General features: G+C 30.7%; 1 protein-coding gene across 1 annotated transcript in view; it reads right to left on the reverse strand.

Annotated features, from left to right (window-relative positions):
- The window catches only part of LOC121126449 (protein amalgam), a 301,872-nt gene that overhangs the window by 64,972 nt on the left and 220,921 nt on the right, over window positions 1-15,979 (reverse strand). The window contains exon 3 of the mRNA XM_040721780.2: window positions 5,180-5,409. Within this exon, the coding sequence (XP_040577714.1) occupies window positions 5,180-5,409 (230 nt within the window). The remainder of the gene's footprint in view (window positions 1-5,179; window positions 5,410-15,979) is intronic.

Consider the following 15,979-nt stretch of genomic DNA (forward strand, 5'->3'; position numbering starts at 1 on the left):
TTTAAAAAAGTTTTGTTTTGAATTTATTTGTATATTTATTTATTGTTTAATCGAGGTTTAGTTAGTTTAATTATCTGTTTTGTTTAAAAGTTGTTCCTTTTGATTTATTGGATAATTTTTTGTTTTCAGATGACAATTTTCATCCAAACATATGGACAATAATTTGATTCCCAAAGTTGGAAAAAAGTAATCCATAATTCATAAAATTTTTTGTCAAGAATAAAAATCTAATATTGTTAGAATAATAATTACAAATTTAAATGACATATTTACATAATCATATAACTTTCTATCTTCGAATTATATACGTTTTATTTTTGTTTTGTTTTTCTTCAACCCCTTTCACTAAGTGTGTTAAAAAAATAGAATGTTCAGTAAAGAAAGGTAAAATAGACCTCAACATAAGAAAAAAAAATCATTTTTTATTATATCATATTTGCTGAAAATGATGTATGTACAAGGATTGTCTAAAGAGTAATTTTGAGCGGGTTATTATGAATGATCAGTTAGAAAATCATTACCATATGTAGAAGACCTGAAAGAAATATCAATTTTATTTTCATGTACAGACCAAATATAATGATTTTGGACAAAGCGTAGAACTACTCTTATTGTAGAATCAGTTGGCTTTTGAGGGACAAATATATTTAAAACGTGATATGTATCTACCAAACAGTAACTTCCAAGGTCCTTGATAAGGAAGAATTACAAGATCTGGAGTTTGAAGATGAATATTTAACTCATATTTATATGAAGAAGTTATTTATTTTTCTTAAATTTGATATTTTTCTGTCAAAAAAGAATAAAATTTAATTTAAAAAAAGTGGAACGAGATTATGAATTATACTCATAGCAACATCCGAATTACTCCTTGTGCAACAAGATAACCACTAGACATTTGAGTGACATTCTTTGAGCAGTTCTCCTATTCATCATGACAAATATTGAACAAATCAGAGTAAAAACGAATAATTTGGAAGAATTGAAACCCCCTTGATAAGACTGACCTCAAGCTTACTAAGTTGATCATTTAAACTGGCAGGTGTCTATTAATCTCGTGGTGATGCTACTCCTTATCTTTAGGATGATCACTATTTCCGGATGATTTTGTTTTGTAAATGTCTTCACAAAAACTATCGTTAATATTTTAGTTTTGAAAATTTGAAAATAATCAAATGTGTTCCACTAGATAAAACCAACCCTTTAGAAGTAAGGATCGGCAATAGGTTAGTTGTTCTCCACCAAAAGATTTTTCAAAGGGTTACCTTGCTGATTCTTAAGTTCATTCTTTTTTGATCATTTTCAATATATGACCAATTTTCCTCCGTAGTTTTGCAACACTCTTTCAAAATAGATAAAGAAAATATGATTTTTAGGCAAAAATCTACGTCATATCCGATTGTCTTGTCTATTTTACTTTACGAATTTTATTTATTAGTAAAATAGAAAGTAAATAAATAGAAAAGGTTTGGAAATATGAAAGTACAGATTTTTTTATAAAGAGTATTCTTTCATCAAAAATACACAAGAATATTAAATTCAAGGTCTTTGTAAAATATGGTTTTCATATTTACTTAGCATTTCATACAATCTTTAAAAAAAAATTATTTCATTGAAAAATAAATGTTATACAATGTAAACAATGCTTATAGACTTAATCATTAAACATACCTACATACATTGTTCTGAAATATCTTTAAAGTAAAAATACACGTAAAAATGATCATAATGAGACTTTTCATGTACGGGCCTTGAAAACCCCCAGGCAAGGATTCAAGGCTGTGTTTGTTATCACTATCTAATCTAAGTGCTCATGAGTGAGATTAGTACGATATTCATTTTTTATAACATTCATCTGAGAGAAAACAGACTCGGGTCCTTAACAAACATACAGGGTAAACAAGCTAAATATGCCGCTACTTTGGTGTTGTCTCTATAAAAATCACGGTCACATAGGAAGACAGTTTTTGTTTTGTATGATAGGTCTAAGTGTTGATCCCTTGAATCATAGTCTAAATCTTCGACTATAATTTTTTTTTTTGAATACATTTATACTTTAGGTTATTAAAATCGTTTTATTGTAAACATTTAAGTAGGGAAATTAACAGAAATAAGGAAAACTTAGTTTGTACTAAAAAGAACCATGCAGAAAGGAAGTTGTATAACAAAAAATAAAAAGTTTAGTTCAACAAATTCTGTTATGATTTAATTATAAAACAAATTCATATCTAAGAAATCTGTTGTATTCCCATTGATATCTTATATTTTGAGAGGCTCACTTTCTTTCCCTTATGAAGAAGTGTGTTTGAGTTGTAAAATCTAACCAAACAACATTTTGGTAGGGACATTAAAATAATAAAGTATACAAGATTGGCAGCTTCTATAAATTTAAAAATCACTCGTGTGATGTATACTACGTTATGAGTATTTATTGACTATAAATTTGGTACTCATGCCACTGCCAATACTCATAAATTTGTCTTAGAAACATGAGAAAGTAGTCAGGAACACTTTTTTTTATTAGTATATTTTCTGTATGTTGTATGCTACACGTATATACATTAATAATAATGTCTCAAATTGTGTTACGATATATGTATATAGCAATAAAGCCTTTTCATTGAAATCCTGAGTTACATTATAATTGAAGGGGACGCCATTATTTAGGGGCTCAAAGTAAAAATATATTGACTACATCAATCATAACGACATTTCATCAAATACCTTTTTGAATTAGAAAAGATTAGATTATCTATAAAATTAAAGAAAAGGAAGGGTAAAGTTGATCAAATTTTAGAATAAATATGTATTTTCGCCAACAGACAGATTTATTTTCCAATATATTCCACAGTGCATGTGCGGCAAAATATTTCTTTTTTTGTAATGCGTCCCAATCAGGATGTAAAAGTAGAGAGATGAAAGAGTTTTTTTTATTTTAGAGACAAGATTTTAAAGTTTCCTTGAAAGTATAGTTAGTGGCTATCATGCGTTAAAGTAGTGTGGAACGTGCGTTTTCCGTGAAAAAAAAATATTGCCAAAAATAGTTTGACATAATATGAAATAACATATAACAAATTGCACCTTATGAAAATCAATTAATTTCTTAAATTTTCAAATAAAAAAAAAAAAAATATATATATATACTCATAATTTGAAATTAGCAAAATTCTCTTTGTACGCAAATAACTCCACATATTAAAATGTTAGAAGGCTGCAATTAGTATTATTAAGCCTGGTATTATCAAAAACAAGAAACTCTCAATGAATGCATTTGTTCAAATCAGGTGGTTGAAATTGATATTTTCCAGAAATACCAACATTTATGTGACCTTTGCATAATTGCCATTTACTGATGATCAAATGAACTGTGAAATAAATTATGTTAATCATTTTATCTTTCATCTCATTGCATTAAAAATTATCTTTCTAAAATCCTCTCATAAAAAGTTATGAAACGAGAAACAATGGAATGAAAAAAGTATTAAAACAACCAAGTTTGATTTGTTTAATCAATAGACAACGGGGCCTCTGTCTTTCAAAACTGAGTAAAACTAACTTTAAATGTGCATTATTATAATGTAATAATTTTTTTAATATTTTTAAAATTTGTTTTTTTGTTTTTATGGAAAGAAGAATTGATAGTTGTGCACCCTGTATTACTTTTCTTCAAAGTTTTACCAAAACAAGCTTTATAACTTTTTTTATAATCCTGTTTACATACAGACCCCCAAATAATATTTACCCCTAAAAATAATTAGGAACCGATTTTTACCATAGCTTTATCAAAATCGACCTGTAACATTGTTATGAAATCCGCTTTACAAATAGACAAACACACCTTGTAAAATACATAACCTCCGTTCATCTTCGTACGCAGAGGTAATAAGATCTTAATGTTATGTGTCGTTTTTTAAAGTGTAATCAAATTGAATAAAAATATATGTATTATACTAGTTACCATTTGGTACAAGTTGCAACTAAAAAATGAGATGAATAATATTAATTGAAATATTTACAGTACTTTGGAAGATCATAAGTGGGTATCGTCCAAAACAAAAATTAATTAATTTAGATTTTGTCTATTTTTCATAGGTCATAGGTCAAATAAAGAGAACAAAGAATCTTGATGCTGCAGAAGATGTAACTGAATAATGAATATAACGTATTTCCCATTTTTTAAGTGATGAAATTTTTTTTATTTTCATAAAGGGAAAAAGTTTTTTGATTCTTCGTCTGTTTTTACTATAAAATGATAAAAGTCCTACTTTTTTTGTCAGAGGGTGCGCACGCAAGCTTGCTATTTGCATCCTTGGATAATCCTTAGAAAAAATTAAAAAAAAAACAAAAAACATTCATTACGTGATAATACACATATTTGTTAACAAAAAAAGGATTGTTTTAACTGACGCATAACAATAAACTTTTACTTAAATTCAGAAATCTTTTAGCACAAATGAGGAGGAAGGATTGTCTGAGGGTTATTCCCCCAAAATCTATTTATACGCGTTAATTTCTATTGTCATTGTATTATCGCTCAAGACCCCTATGAGATCCAACGTTCGATCCACTTGTTTATGGAAGCCAAGGGGATCATGGACTTATTTGAACGGGCAGTATATATCGCTATCTACACTTTGCCGTCAATAAAATATATCTTAAAATAGTTCTATCAAAGAGGAGACGTCATAACAAGCCACTCATCCATGGACACGGGAGAATATATATTTGCACTATGCAGCAGTTTTAAAATAATGATGTGAGTTCTCCAAATCTATGCCACAGAATGAGCACATTCTTATCTTCTTTCTGAATTAATTTACAAAGTGTGGCAAGACTGCCATCTTGTAGCATAACCATCCTTCTTTGGAGTTCATTAAAAGATTCCTAAAATTATTTTACAAGATGGTATAAACACGCTCTTTTAAAGTCCAATCAAGCTGCAGGAAGCGATTTCCTACTATTTTTGTAAATGTTTCTTTTATGACGCCACACTGGATCGTCTGCTTCTGCATCTGGTTGGAAAATCATCAAAGAAGAAGACCACATTTTTTAGAAATTTGTAGTATTATATGAGTAGAACTGCCAATATTTTAATTATTTGAATCATAAAATAGTTCAGGAAAACAATACAAAATCCTTCACGTTTAAAAAAAAACAAACATATTTTTCACCAACTTACAGATTTATTTCCAATGTTTCGCACCGTGCAGTGGAGAAGAGCCATTTCTCCTACAAGGAGCGTAATGTTCTGACTACTTTCTTGCTGATCAAAATAGGTGTCGAAGGAGCTCTTTCGTCCAGAGTAGGAAGCTCCTCCTCGTAGATCCGAGGAGTGAAAGTTTCGAGGAAATTGTCCATGACTGTGGCGTCGATGATGTGATAAGTCATGCTCTCCCTGGCCTTCCTTACCTAAATGAAACGAAATATAGGCATAAATTATTATGTGTAGGTATAATTAAATTAATAAATTTGATTATATGAGATGCAGAAGGAGCCATAAAAATTTTATGTTTATAGTTTTTTCGTATTAAACAGCATTGGGAGTTTTCATTTTTTAGTGCTCTATAGAAAAGTAGTCCAATTTTAAAAGAAATATTTATAGAGATGGTAGAATAGATAGAAAAGTGAAATATATTATTTAAGAGGCAAAGATAGTTAGTTCAGATATAAACCTTAAAAGCAAAGTAGAAAAACACGTCCACCAGAGCTGGAATGTATTTAGAAGGGTGTAGATATGACTTCATTATGTGTGTTGCCAGGGTATTAAAAAGGGAGGACCATGAAAGAGATTTTTCTAGGAATAAAGAGTTTTTTTTGACAATTTTGAAGGGACATTTTTCATTTAAATGCTACGTTTGAAAATTTTTAGAGTGCTAATTTTTGGAACAAATAATCAAAAAAAAAGTTTTTTTTTTTAATATTTAATTGGGCAAAATTTTTGTATTGGGATAAATATAAAAATTCCCATAAGAGGGAGCCAATGGTATGCTACATTTGGCAGAATGTTTCTTATATAAATGCTACATTTGGTGGAATTTTTTTATAAATAATAAATTTGACAAAAGAATTTATTAAATACAAAATTAGACAGATTTTTTTTCATATATATGCTTAATTTGACAAAATAATTTATTAAATACAAAATTAGACAGATTTTTTTCCATATATATGCTTAATTTGACACAATGTTTAATAAATAAATACCACCATTGAAATTATGTTTTTCCTATAAATGCCAAATTAGGCAAAAAAAAAAATCCGTATAAAGTCTAAACTTGACAAAATGTTTTTTCATATAATTAAAATTTGAAAGATGTTTTTTATTTATATTCTAAATTTGCCATAATATTTTTTCTAAAAATACTAACATTGACAAAATGTTGTTCATATAATTAAAAATTGACAAGATGTTTTTAAGTAAATGCTAAATTTGACAAATTGTTTTTAATATAATTAGTAAATTAAAAAAAAATATTTTACATATAAATGCTTTATTTAATAAAGTTTTTTTCAAATAAATACAAAATTTGACGGAATGTTTATCATATCAATGCTAAATTCGACAAAATACTTTTTTTGAAATTTTTTAAAGTTAAAATTTTTGAAATGAATCATTTTTTTTTTTTTTTAATAATTATTTTAAAGTTTTTTTGCAATTTTTTATTGGGATAACTATACAAATTTACCAAAAGTAGGAACCACATACCCTTTATAGTTCTGGCACCACTGAATGCAATTGGTAGTTGTAAGTAATTCTAATTCAACTAATCAACACCCTCTACAGCTAATATAAAACACATAAAAATTATTAAAACTAGGATCCAAACAATAAATGCGAATAGCTTGAGGAAATCTATAGTCGTAAATAAATATTTTATTCATCTCATACATGATGTCCTTTTTATGATAATGTTACTTTATTATTTCTTGTCATTTTCGTTAATGCCGTATGCAACTTTTTCATTTTTTTTTATGACCTAATGAATTCTTTCATTTTTTTACCACAAATATTCTTTTCTAACGACTTCTTAAAATACTTTTTCATTTTGAACCCTTAAATACTCGACTACCACCATTTTGAACCTCACCATCAAAGTATGCTGAATTGAAAGTAAAATGTATGCATCACTTTTCAAAATATTTCATAGAGTCTCTGCAGGAATTCGCTCCTAAATAGTACTTAGTAACCATTTTGGCCAACTTGCCAAAATCTGTCATTCGCATCCAGAAGCAACCTAGACTCTTTTGAAACATGATTATAGATCTAGATCTTTAATTGCAAAACCCAGCAGAGCTTCATACAGATCCGTGAAAACAATCACTTGAATTCCTTTTTTAAGTTCTAGTGTCGCATACAGACAATAACACCTTTACCAAATTACAAGAGATACTCAATTGTTTTTCTGCATTTTCTTTTATAAGTAGAATATCATTAGTTGAAGTCAACTTTAACATCCTACTTAATATAACCCGAAATTAAAGGCGCTTTAAATGAGGATTTATTCAAAATATATCAATATATTAAATTATTTAGTGAGTCATAAACATGTAATCATTAAGTAATTGGATAAATATAATTTGTGGTTTCAAGAAAGGCAGAAGAAGAACAGGGCTGCTCCTATTTATTACGCATAAAGTTTGATAAAAGAGGCTTCTTGAAAAAAGTAAAATTCTTAATCTTTTATTAAAAAAGGTCATTTGAAAAAAGCACTCTGTATTTTATTTTATTTAAAATGTATAATATCCATATTATAAAAAGTTAACCATTTTTTTTTTACATTAAGCTTCACTCATGCTAATACAGGCCATAATTGAAAAAAAAATCACTGATCGTTTGTGTAAAATATTCCCTCCTGGTATTTACAAAAAAGACATTGAAAGATTATGTAAGTACCCTGACATCTTTAGGAATTTTTAATTTAAAAGAAGAATAGCATAAATGTCATGACGTTTCCTTTGATTAGTTGCAAGACACAATAAGAGAAAAAAAAATTAACAGATATGTAACTCCGTATTTATCAAGCATTTAGGTCGAACTTCCAATAATGAAAATCCTTACTTCTCAAGTGCAACAAGAACTTTCACCCCAAATAAATCCGCAGCGTTATTTTGAATTATGAATGAACTCATGTACTCTATACTTGGATGTACCCTCTCTAAAAACATATTTTGTATGTGGACTAAAGTTGAAAAAAAGACGATTTTTTACCCTGAGACGAAAGACCAACAAGTGAGACTGAACTAAATGAGATCGGACTTAACAAAACTTTAGTCTTTAACAAGGACCAATGCAACCCTATTCTACAGTGTTATTAAAATAACCATATGCTTTATTTCAAATTGTGTATTTTGTGTCGTATAAGTGCAAAGCATGGGTACCAATAGAGAGAAAATACGCCATATTATACTGTTTTTCTTCGTACAAGGCGAAAACTTAAGTCAAGCAGTTGAAAATGTGATTAATGTTTAGGATTTTGCTACTGTAACAACCATTCAAGCAGTATTTTGGTTTCGATTTTCGTGATATTGTTGTCAATGATGCACACACCTCTTGAAGATCAATTGTCGAAAATGTGGATAAAATATTTGAAATGGATTTTTTGACTATGTATAGTTTGAGAGAGTGTCAAGATGAACACCAAATAAAGGGAAAAGTTGCCGTATTTTTTTTTATTTTCTTCAATCAAGGCGGATATTAAGCCAGTTGGCTGAAAGTGTGAATAGTGTTGTCTGGCCTGATACTGTACTAGTCAATAAAGCGGTATTTTGGTTACGTTGATTTTGTTTTGGCAATTTTAATATCAAAGGTCCAAGATCAACTATCGAAATGTGGATAGAATAATGGAAATAGTAGAATCCACACTGTCATGTAAGCACTGTTTTGATGGTCAAATAAACAAAATTTCATGGGAAAAAAATTTATATAAAATAATGAATTTATATGTGTTACACTTTATACCGTATTGAAACTTCAATTTTTCTAAAAAAAAAGACATGAAAAACTTGTTGTTACGCCTTACCTGCATAAATACAATGTTAATTTCATTCATTGCACAAATGAACAGTTAATTAGCTACATTTTCATCTGATAAGTATAATTAAACTTGGAATGCTGAGGGAGTTAAAAATAACTACTTTAAAATCCGTTCTTTTGCCAAGTCATTTTATAAATATTATGTTTTAGTGTGTAGTTAATCAACTCGTTACATAATAAATAAATATCATCAGAACAATAACAAAACCCATTAAAATATTTGTTAAATATCCATTTTTTTTTTTTTTAAACATTTTAATATTATTTTATTGCTCTATTAGAAGATATAAAACCCTAGTAAAAAATTATAAGGCTCATCAACATTAGCTAGTATATATTTTTTTTTGTCAATGTTTTAATTACTTTTATTTTGTTAATTTGGATGGAAGGTAAAACAATATTTGAACATTTAATCGACAGAGGTTGTAAGCAGAACGTGAAGGTTTTCCGATCATTTATTTAAGACTCCGTCGTTGATCGTTACAACCTACAAAATTCGAAAAACATTTCGGTAGTTCTTCATCATGACTACGCAAGGAGCAAAAAGGCAGTGGATATCTGAACTCATTGACGCAGGCATTAGTCAAAAAATGGTTATGGACATTAAAAAGTGATCCAGTAACCTATTTTTAAGATTGCCAAAATGATGAAATTGGGAAAATAATTCTAAAGGAAAACAAGAAGTGTAACTTTGAGTTAATGTCCAGTCTTGAGAAGATGATAAAAGAATTGACAGCGAAATTCTGGATTCGCCTGTGCAAAGAGTTCTGTGTGGCTAAAGGGAGCATTAAGAGGCCTGTGAAGGCCTACATGGGAAACTCCTGATACACGAGGATCCTTTGTCACCTTTTGAGAGAACTTTTGAAGTACAGAAGGGGTGAGAGTTGCTAGACAGGCCTCACATGGAACAAGAACAATGAATCCAACGTAACAATTTCTCAAACCAGAAGATTTTCATAGTGAATCAAGTTTACAACCTACGCAATGACCAATAGCTTGCAAAAGCAAAAAAAAAAGAAAAAAGAAAGAGGTTCAAGAGGTGTTCTAACAAAATAACCTGTTCAAATAATGGTTCTTGGTGTTATGGCAGACGATGGCAAAAGGTATTCCTCGTTTCTTCCTTAATCCCTTAAAAAACAGACAGATCGCCTACTAGACGGTGCTTGAATACACCATCTTACCAAGGCTAGTCTTTAACAAAAATAAGGGAATATATATAGTATTTGACTGATGTGTCTTACTGCAGGCCTGATAACTCGAAGAATGACAATTGCTGGCCGCTTAATTATTCTGTTCAATACTTGCAAACCAGAACAAACTCTCCATGAAAAAAGATGCAAAACTAAGTTTAACATTCCATGTTAATCATTGGTTAGTGTAATGTCAAATTCTGCCATCTTATATACTATTTTGAAACTTGTAAGAGATTGATTTACAGCAAACTTTTCCGTGAATAAGTTTTTTTGGAGTATATAAACCACATTTTATGGACACCTTTTTCTGAGAGCATAACTTTCCAGAAAAACTTTAAATATATTGATATATATTTTATTTCATAGTGACACCGAAGATTGTATTTTTTCAAACTTGCAAACCTTTCGCTGCATATTATGCAAATACAAAGAGCGGGGATCAAATTGTCGCCTAATTTAAACCTTGATAACTTGAAGACCACATTATCAAATAAAAAACCGGGTACCAAATAGGAAAGCTATTCTTGTCAGCTGACGACGATACGTAGTTCAGTTAGCATCATTCCGTCATCCTATGAGGAGATAAAGAGCTATAAGTGGAACAAAGAGCTTTCGAGGTCCGCCGTAGTCAAGACATTGGTTAACAATGGAGGTGAAATCTCCAATTCAACGATTGCTTCAACCTTAGGAGTGAATTTACGGACTGTTCAGCGTATCTGTAAGAAGGTAGAGGACACCTGGGATGTTGATGCCACCATAAAGAGGGCACCCAAGGAGGAGGGCGCCGGCTGGAAGGTCAGGGACACCAACTTTGTCGACAAGGTGAAGAAGATGGTTGAGGATGACCCTACTAGGTCCATGAAGGCCATGGCGAGGGATCTGGGCTGCCATGAGAAAACAATAAGGGACTGTGTATCTGAGGATTTAAGTTGCAGGAGCTACAAGATGCACGTGGGCCAGATCATGACCCAAAAGGCAAAAGACAACAGGCTGATGAAGTCCACAAAATTGCTCAACAAGCTCAAGCAACCAAAGCAGCCCGGGATGCTGTGGTTTTTCTCTGATGAAAAGAATTTCTGTCAAGATCAGAAGGTCAAAAAGCAGAACAACAGGTGGATAGCCACCTGCACCAGCCATGTGAGGAAGGTAATGAAGACACAGTTCCCTGCAATGGTCATGGTGTTCAGGGTGGTCAGCAGTGAAGGTCATGTCATGCCTCCCCACATGTTTGAAAAGAGTCTAAAGGGCAATACAGAGGTATACCTAGATGTTATGGAGGAGGTGGTTCTGCCCTGGGTCCAAGGGGTGGCCGGAGACAGGTCCTGGGTGTGGCAACAGGACTCAACCCCCTGCCATGTGTCCAAAATCTCCATGCAGTGGTTAACCGAGAACTGTTATGAGTCGTAACCAAGGATTTGTGGCCTCCTAACTCTCCTGACCTTAATCCTTTGGACTTTTTTGTCTGGGGCTATGTCGAGAGACATACCAACAGACATCCCCATAGTAACAAGGCCAGCCTGATGGACTCCATCAAGGAGTTATTCGGCAACATGGACAATGAGATGGTCAGAAGAGCCTGCGGCCGGTTCAGAGGTCGTATTGAGGCCGTTATTGATGCCAACGGTGATTATATCGAATGAATGGCTATTCTATACCTACATGTTCGTCATAGTTTTGATTTTTTAAAAAAAGTTTAAAAATGTAAATTTTGTGTTGTTTATTGTAGAAAAATATTTTGGCGACAATGTGATCCCCGCACCCTGTAGCTTTCTGGTCCTTTGTTTCTACAAAGAAATACTTTACTCTCCCCTCTTTATTGAAGTACACGAAACTTGGCGTCTACTTTTCTTTTTAGTAGCAATAATGAAGGATAAATAAAAAGGGATCCAAAAAAGACATAACGGGAAAGATGCGTAATTCTGAGATACTCAAATAAAGATGTAGGAAATGTATACTGCTCCTCCAGGTGCCACCTGTACATTGAATTTATATTTCTAAAAATGCATGGAACAGGACAAAGGAACTGTAGCCTTATTTACAAAATACTACGCATAACATACACTACAACAATAATAAATTTAAGACAAATATCAATCATGATCTTTTAGTATTCTAAACATAGTATTAAAGTTTAAATTTTATCACAAAGTTTCCTGTTCAATCAATTAAATTCAAATACAGTCGGCAGGTCGGATGAATTCACATAACAGATCTAATCTGGCCCGCTGGCCATAGTTTGGTGACCCCTGTGTTTAAAACAGTGAATCATCGTATGTCCATACATAGTTTATCTCCAGTATTTTACCAGCTGACATTGAACATTACTCAGATGAGCTTGTCCTAAGGTCAGGAGGTTTATTAACAGCGACAAAATAAAATATCCGGAGATTAATTATCTATGAACACAGGATGGCACGTTGTCACACACATCAGCATAATTTTATCAGTTTTATTCCATCAATAATCCCTTATTTCTGTTGAAGTATATATAACCTTCATTCTTGCCCGATTTGAATCCACCAGACTTTTCTGTGTGAGGCGTCTAGGAGAGGGATACCAACAAAACTTCCCACTCAAGTCTGGACTCGCAGGAGGCTTCTATCATTGCTGCATTAGTTTGTATATCCAAAAAAAAAAAAAAAATTACCTAGACATAATAGACTTAATGTTGTTTTTTATGACAGCTGTGACTAATGTCTTGGTAAATTATTTGTACAATATTGAGTTTGGACTAAATTAATATACAGCATTGATTTATATTAATCAACAAATAAATAAAAAACCTTTGTGTGAGTTGCAAATACCACTTAAAGTAATTGAAATTGATACTCCAAATAAAATAATGAACATTAAATAAATTTTATTGAAAAACATTAACTAAAGGTTTTTAACTATACATATAACTCGAGGATACTTTAACTCATTCCACAAATTTAAATACAATGCATATAATTGACTCTAATTTGTCTAAGAAATATTGGGCTATACATATTTATAATCAGAAAAATAAAGGGATTTTATCCTGTTCTGGATTTTAGTTTGATTTTCTGTTGACACAGTTCATTTATTAGAAGCTGAATATGATTATCGTTTAATTGTTTTATTTACGAATTGAATTCTAATGGATCATACCTTTAAGAAATAATTCCAAAAAGTGTCCCAGAATTACATTAACAATAGTAAGTACTTATATATGAGACCCGTCAAAACAGTGCAAGCTAAAATTGATCGTCGGAATAAAAGAATCATATATTGACTAATTTATCATTCAAAGGGCCCATATAGGGTCCCTATAAGTATTTTAAATCAAACAATAGCTGAAGTTATTTGGTATTTTCCCTCATCCCAGTAATTAATTTATGTTATTTCCCCCCCCCCAATTATTATAGAAAGGTTGAGTGATGCTTTTTGACATTTTGATTCCGCCGTCCTCTGTGAATAAAAAAATAAAAATAAACATTCAGTCATATTATCATCAAGAGTGAGCAAAAGCCAAAGTGTAGCGCATCTCAGATCTCCTAAATGATGAGGTTGAAGGTGCGAGGATTATGGACATTGTAAAGTGCTCCAGGATCCTGATCAAGGTGAATTATACGAAGAAGATTTTTCCTGGAAAGCAAGTTGTTGAGAATCATTTTAAAGAGGAATCCAGATTTTGAGGAATAAGATCAAGGAGGATACCAACAAATAGATTAATTACATCGCCTACAATTTTTCTGTGACTGTTAGGACCATTATGAGGGTTGTGAAGGGCGACTTAAGACTGTCCTCATACACAAAGTCCCTACACTACCTTTTGACAGAGATCATGAAGATAAAGAATCCACATATTGCAGCCTATAAACGTATGTATATTTATGATGCAAAATAATTCATTAAGATTTTCTCTTTTGATTTATTTTTTGTCTGAGATTGTTTTTATGTTGACACAATATGATTTTATAATTTTTTTATATATTTATATACATAAAATATTAATTGAGCTGATGTCATAAAAAATATTTCTGATGTGAAATTTTAAAAATGATTATTGTTGCCCAAAAATCTGAGAGCATTGAATTTGTGTATTCATAATTGTTTTCTGTTGTTGCCAAGAGATTCCTATCCTATTGACATAAATCATAGTTTAGTAAGGTTAGCATAGAAACTGTTTTTTTTTATTTTAAAGATAATGATTTTATGGAGAAGAAACTTGACAAGCCTTGATATTTAACATATCTTATTTGAATTTTGTACAAAATGTTATAACCCGTGAGGAAAATTTTGTTATCCACTTTTTTTAAGAAGTTCATTTTGTCATCACAGATGCATTTATTCATCCATCTAAGTGTATGGTAGGTAATCTGTATATTAAGATATTCCCTGTCAATAGTAGAGTTTGCTCAAAATATTGATTTTTTTGCCCAGTTTTCCAAATTTAATCATATATATATACAAAACCACGTTTTATTTAAGTCAAAATAACTCCCAGTAATTGAGCCAGAAGCAAAAAGTATCCCAACAATCCTCAGATTATCTTACATATCGAAATCATCTGTGTTTTTATAAATTTAAAATAATCTTATATTAATCAACTTATTTCATTTGAAAGAGTATTCTTGATCATAAATGGTCATTCTTTCTAGGTTTGAAATTTTACAAGAAAAACGAGAATTTAATCCGTTATCTGTATTTTTCTAAAAATCAGTATCGACTTATTAAAAATCTACTTGGGATGTCCTTTAATACATACTTAAGATATCACCTAAGTACCTTCTAATAAATAAAAAAAAACATTTTTTATTGGAGCTTTCATTTAAAATTCATTAATTAACTTACACCTTCTATGAAAAGGCTTAATTTAGAACTATTGTAATATTTTAATCCAAGATATCCCAAATAATCAGATTTGAAATATTTAAAGCTTTAATAATTAAAATAAATGAAAAAAATATATAATATACAAACTGCAGGATTTTTTTACATAATCATATTAACTTCAAGTTAATTTTTGCTTCAAATAGATTCAAATCATATCAAAATAGTTTCCCTAAATGGTACCCTTTTTTCACAATATTTCACAAAATATTCAGACAACTATTCATTCTGTTAAAATGAGAAAAAAATTGGAGATCAATTGACTTCAGCAAAGCTTTTGACACTACATATAAGTCATCAATTTATCCGATGTGCTGTAAAGAAAAACCTTCCAAGAAGGTTTTTTTTAATCCAATCCGTGTTCTTCTATTCAAAGGAGCTTCAACTATAGTGATGGATGGATTTCAGAGTAAACATATAGTCTTAGGAAAAGCTGTAGACAAGGATGCCCCGTATATCCGTTACTGTTTGTTGCATCAATGGAACAATTAAGTTGTATACTTATGCAGAAACATGGAGGTTTTGGTGTTTCCATATAATGTAAATAATTTTAATAAATTTTCTCTATTTTCGGGGATGAAAATTAATGCAGAAAAGACTTTCATTCTTTATATTGGTATATGGTGCGCGGGGTCTTGATTGAAGGACGTAAAATAGTTAAAAGCGTAAGGACTTTGGGAACAGAATATGAGAAAATTGGAACTTCCATATCGAACTTTGTGAACATAAACACTTTAAGACCAATAGTGGTGTCAGGCCGGGATAGGATTTAACTCCACATTAATTGCTCAAATAATTTATGTGGCAACAGCTCTTACCATTAGTAGGCGAGATGCTCTTAAAGAAAGAGGAAGGGTGGTCAAATAGTTTATTTGATAAAAGATACGTACCTGCT

The sequence above is a fragment of the Lepeophtheirus salmonis genome, chromosome 11, assembly GCF_016086655.4.
Source record: "Lepeophtheirus salmonis chromosome 11, UVic_Lsal_1.4, whole genome shotgun sequence".
Classification (NCBI taxonomy): Eukaryota; Metazoa; Arthropoda; class Copepoda; order Siphonostomatoida; family Caligidae; genus Lepeophtheirus; species Lepeophtheirus salmonis.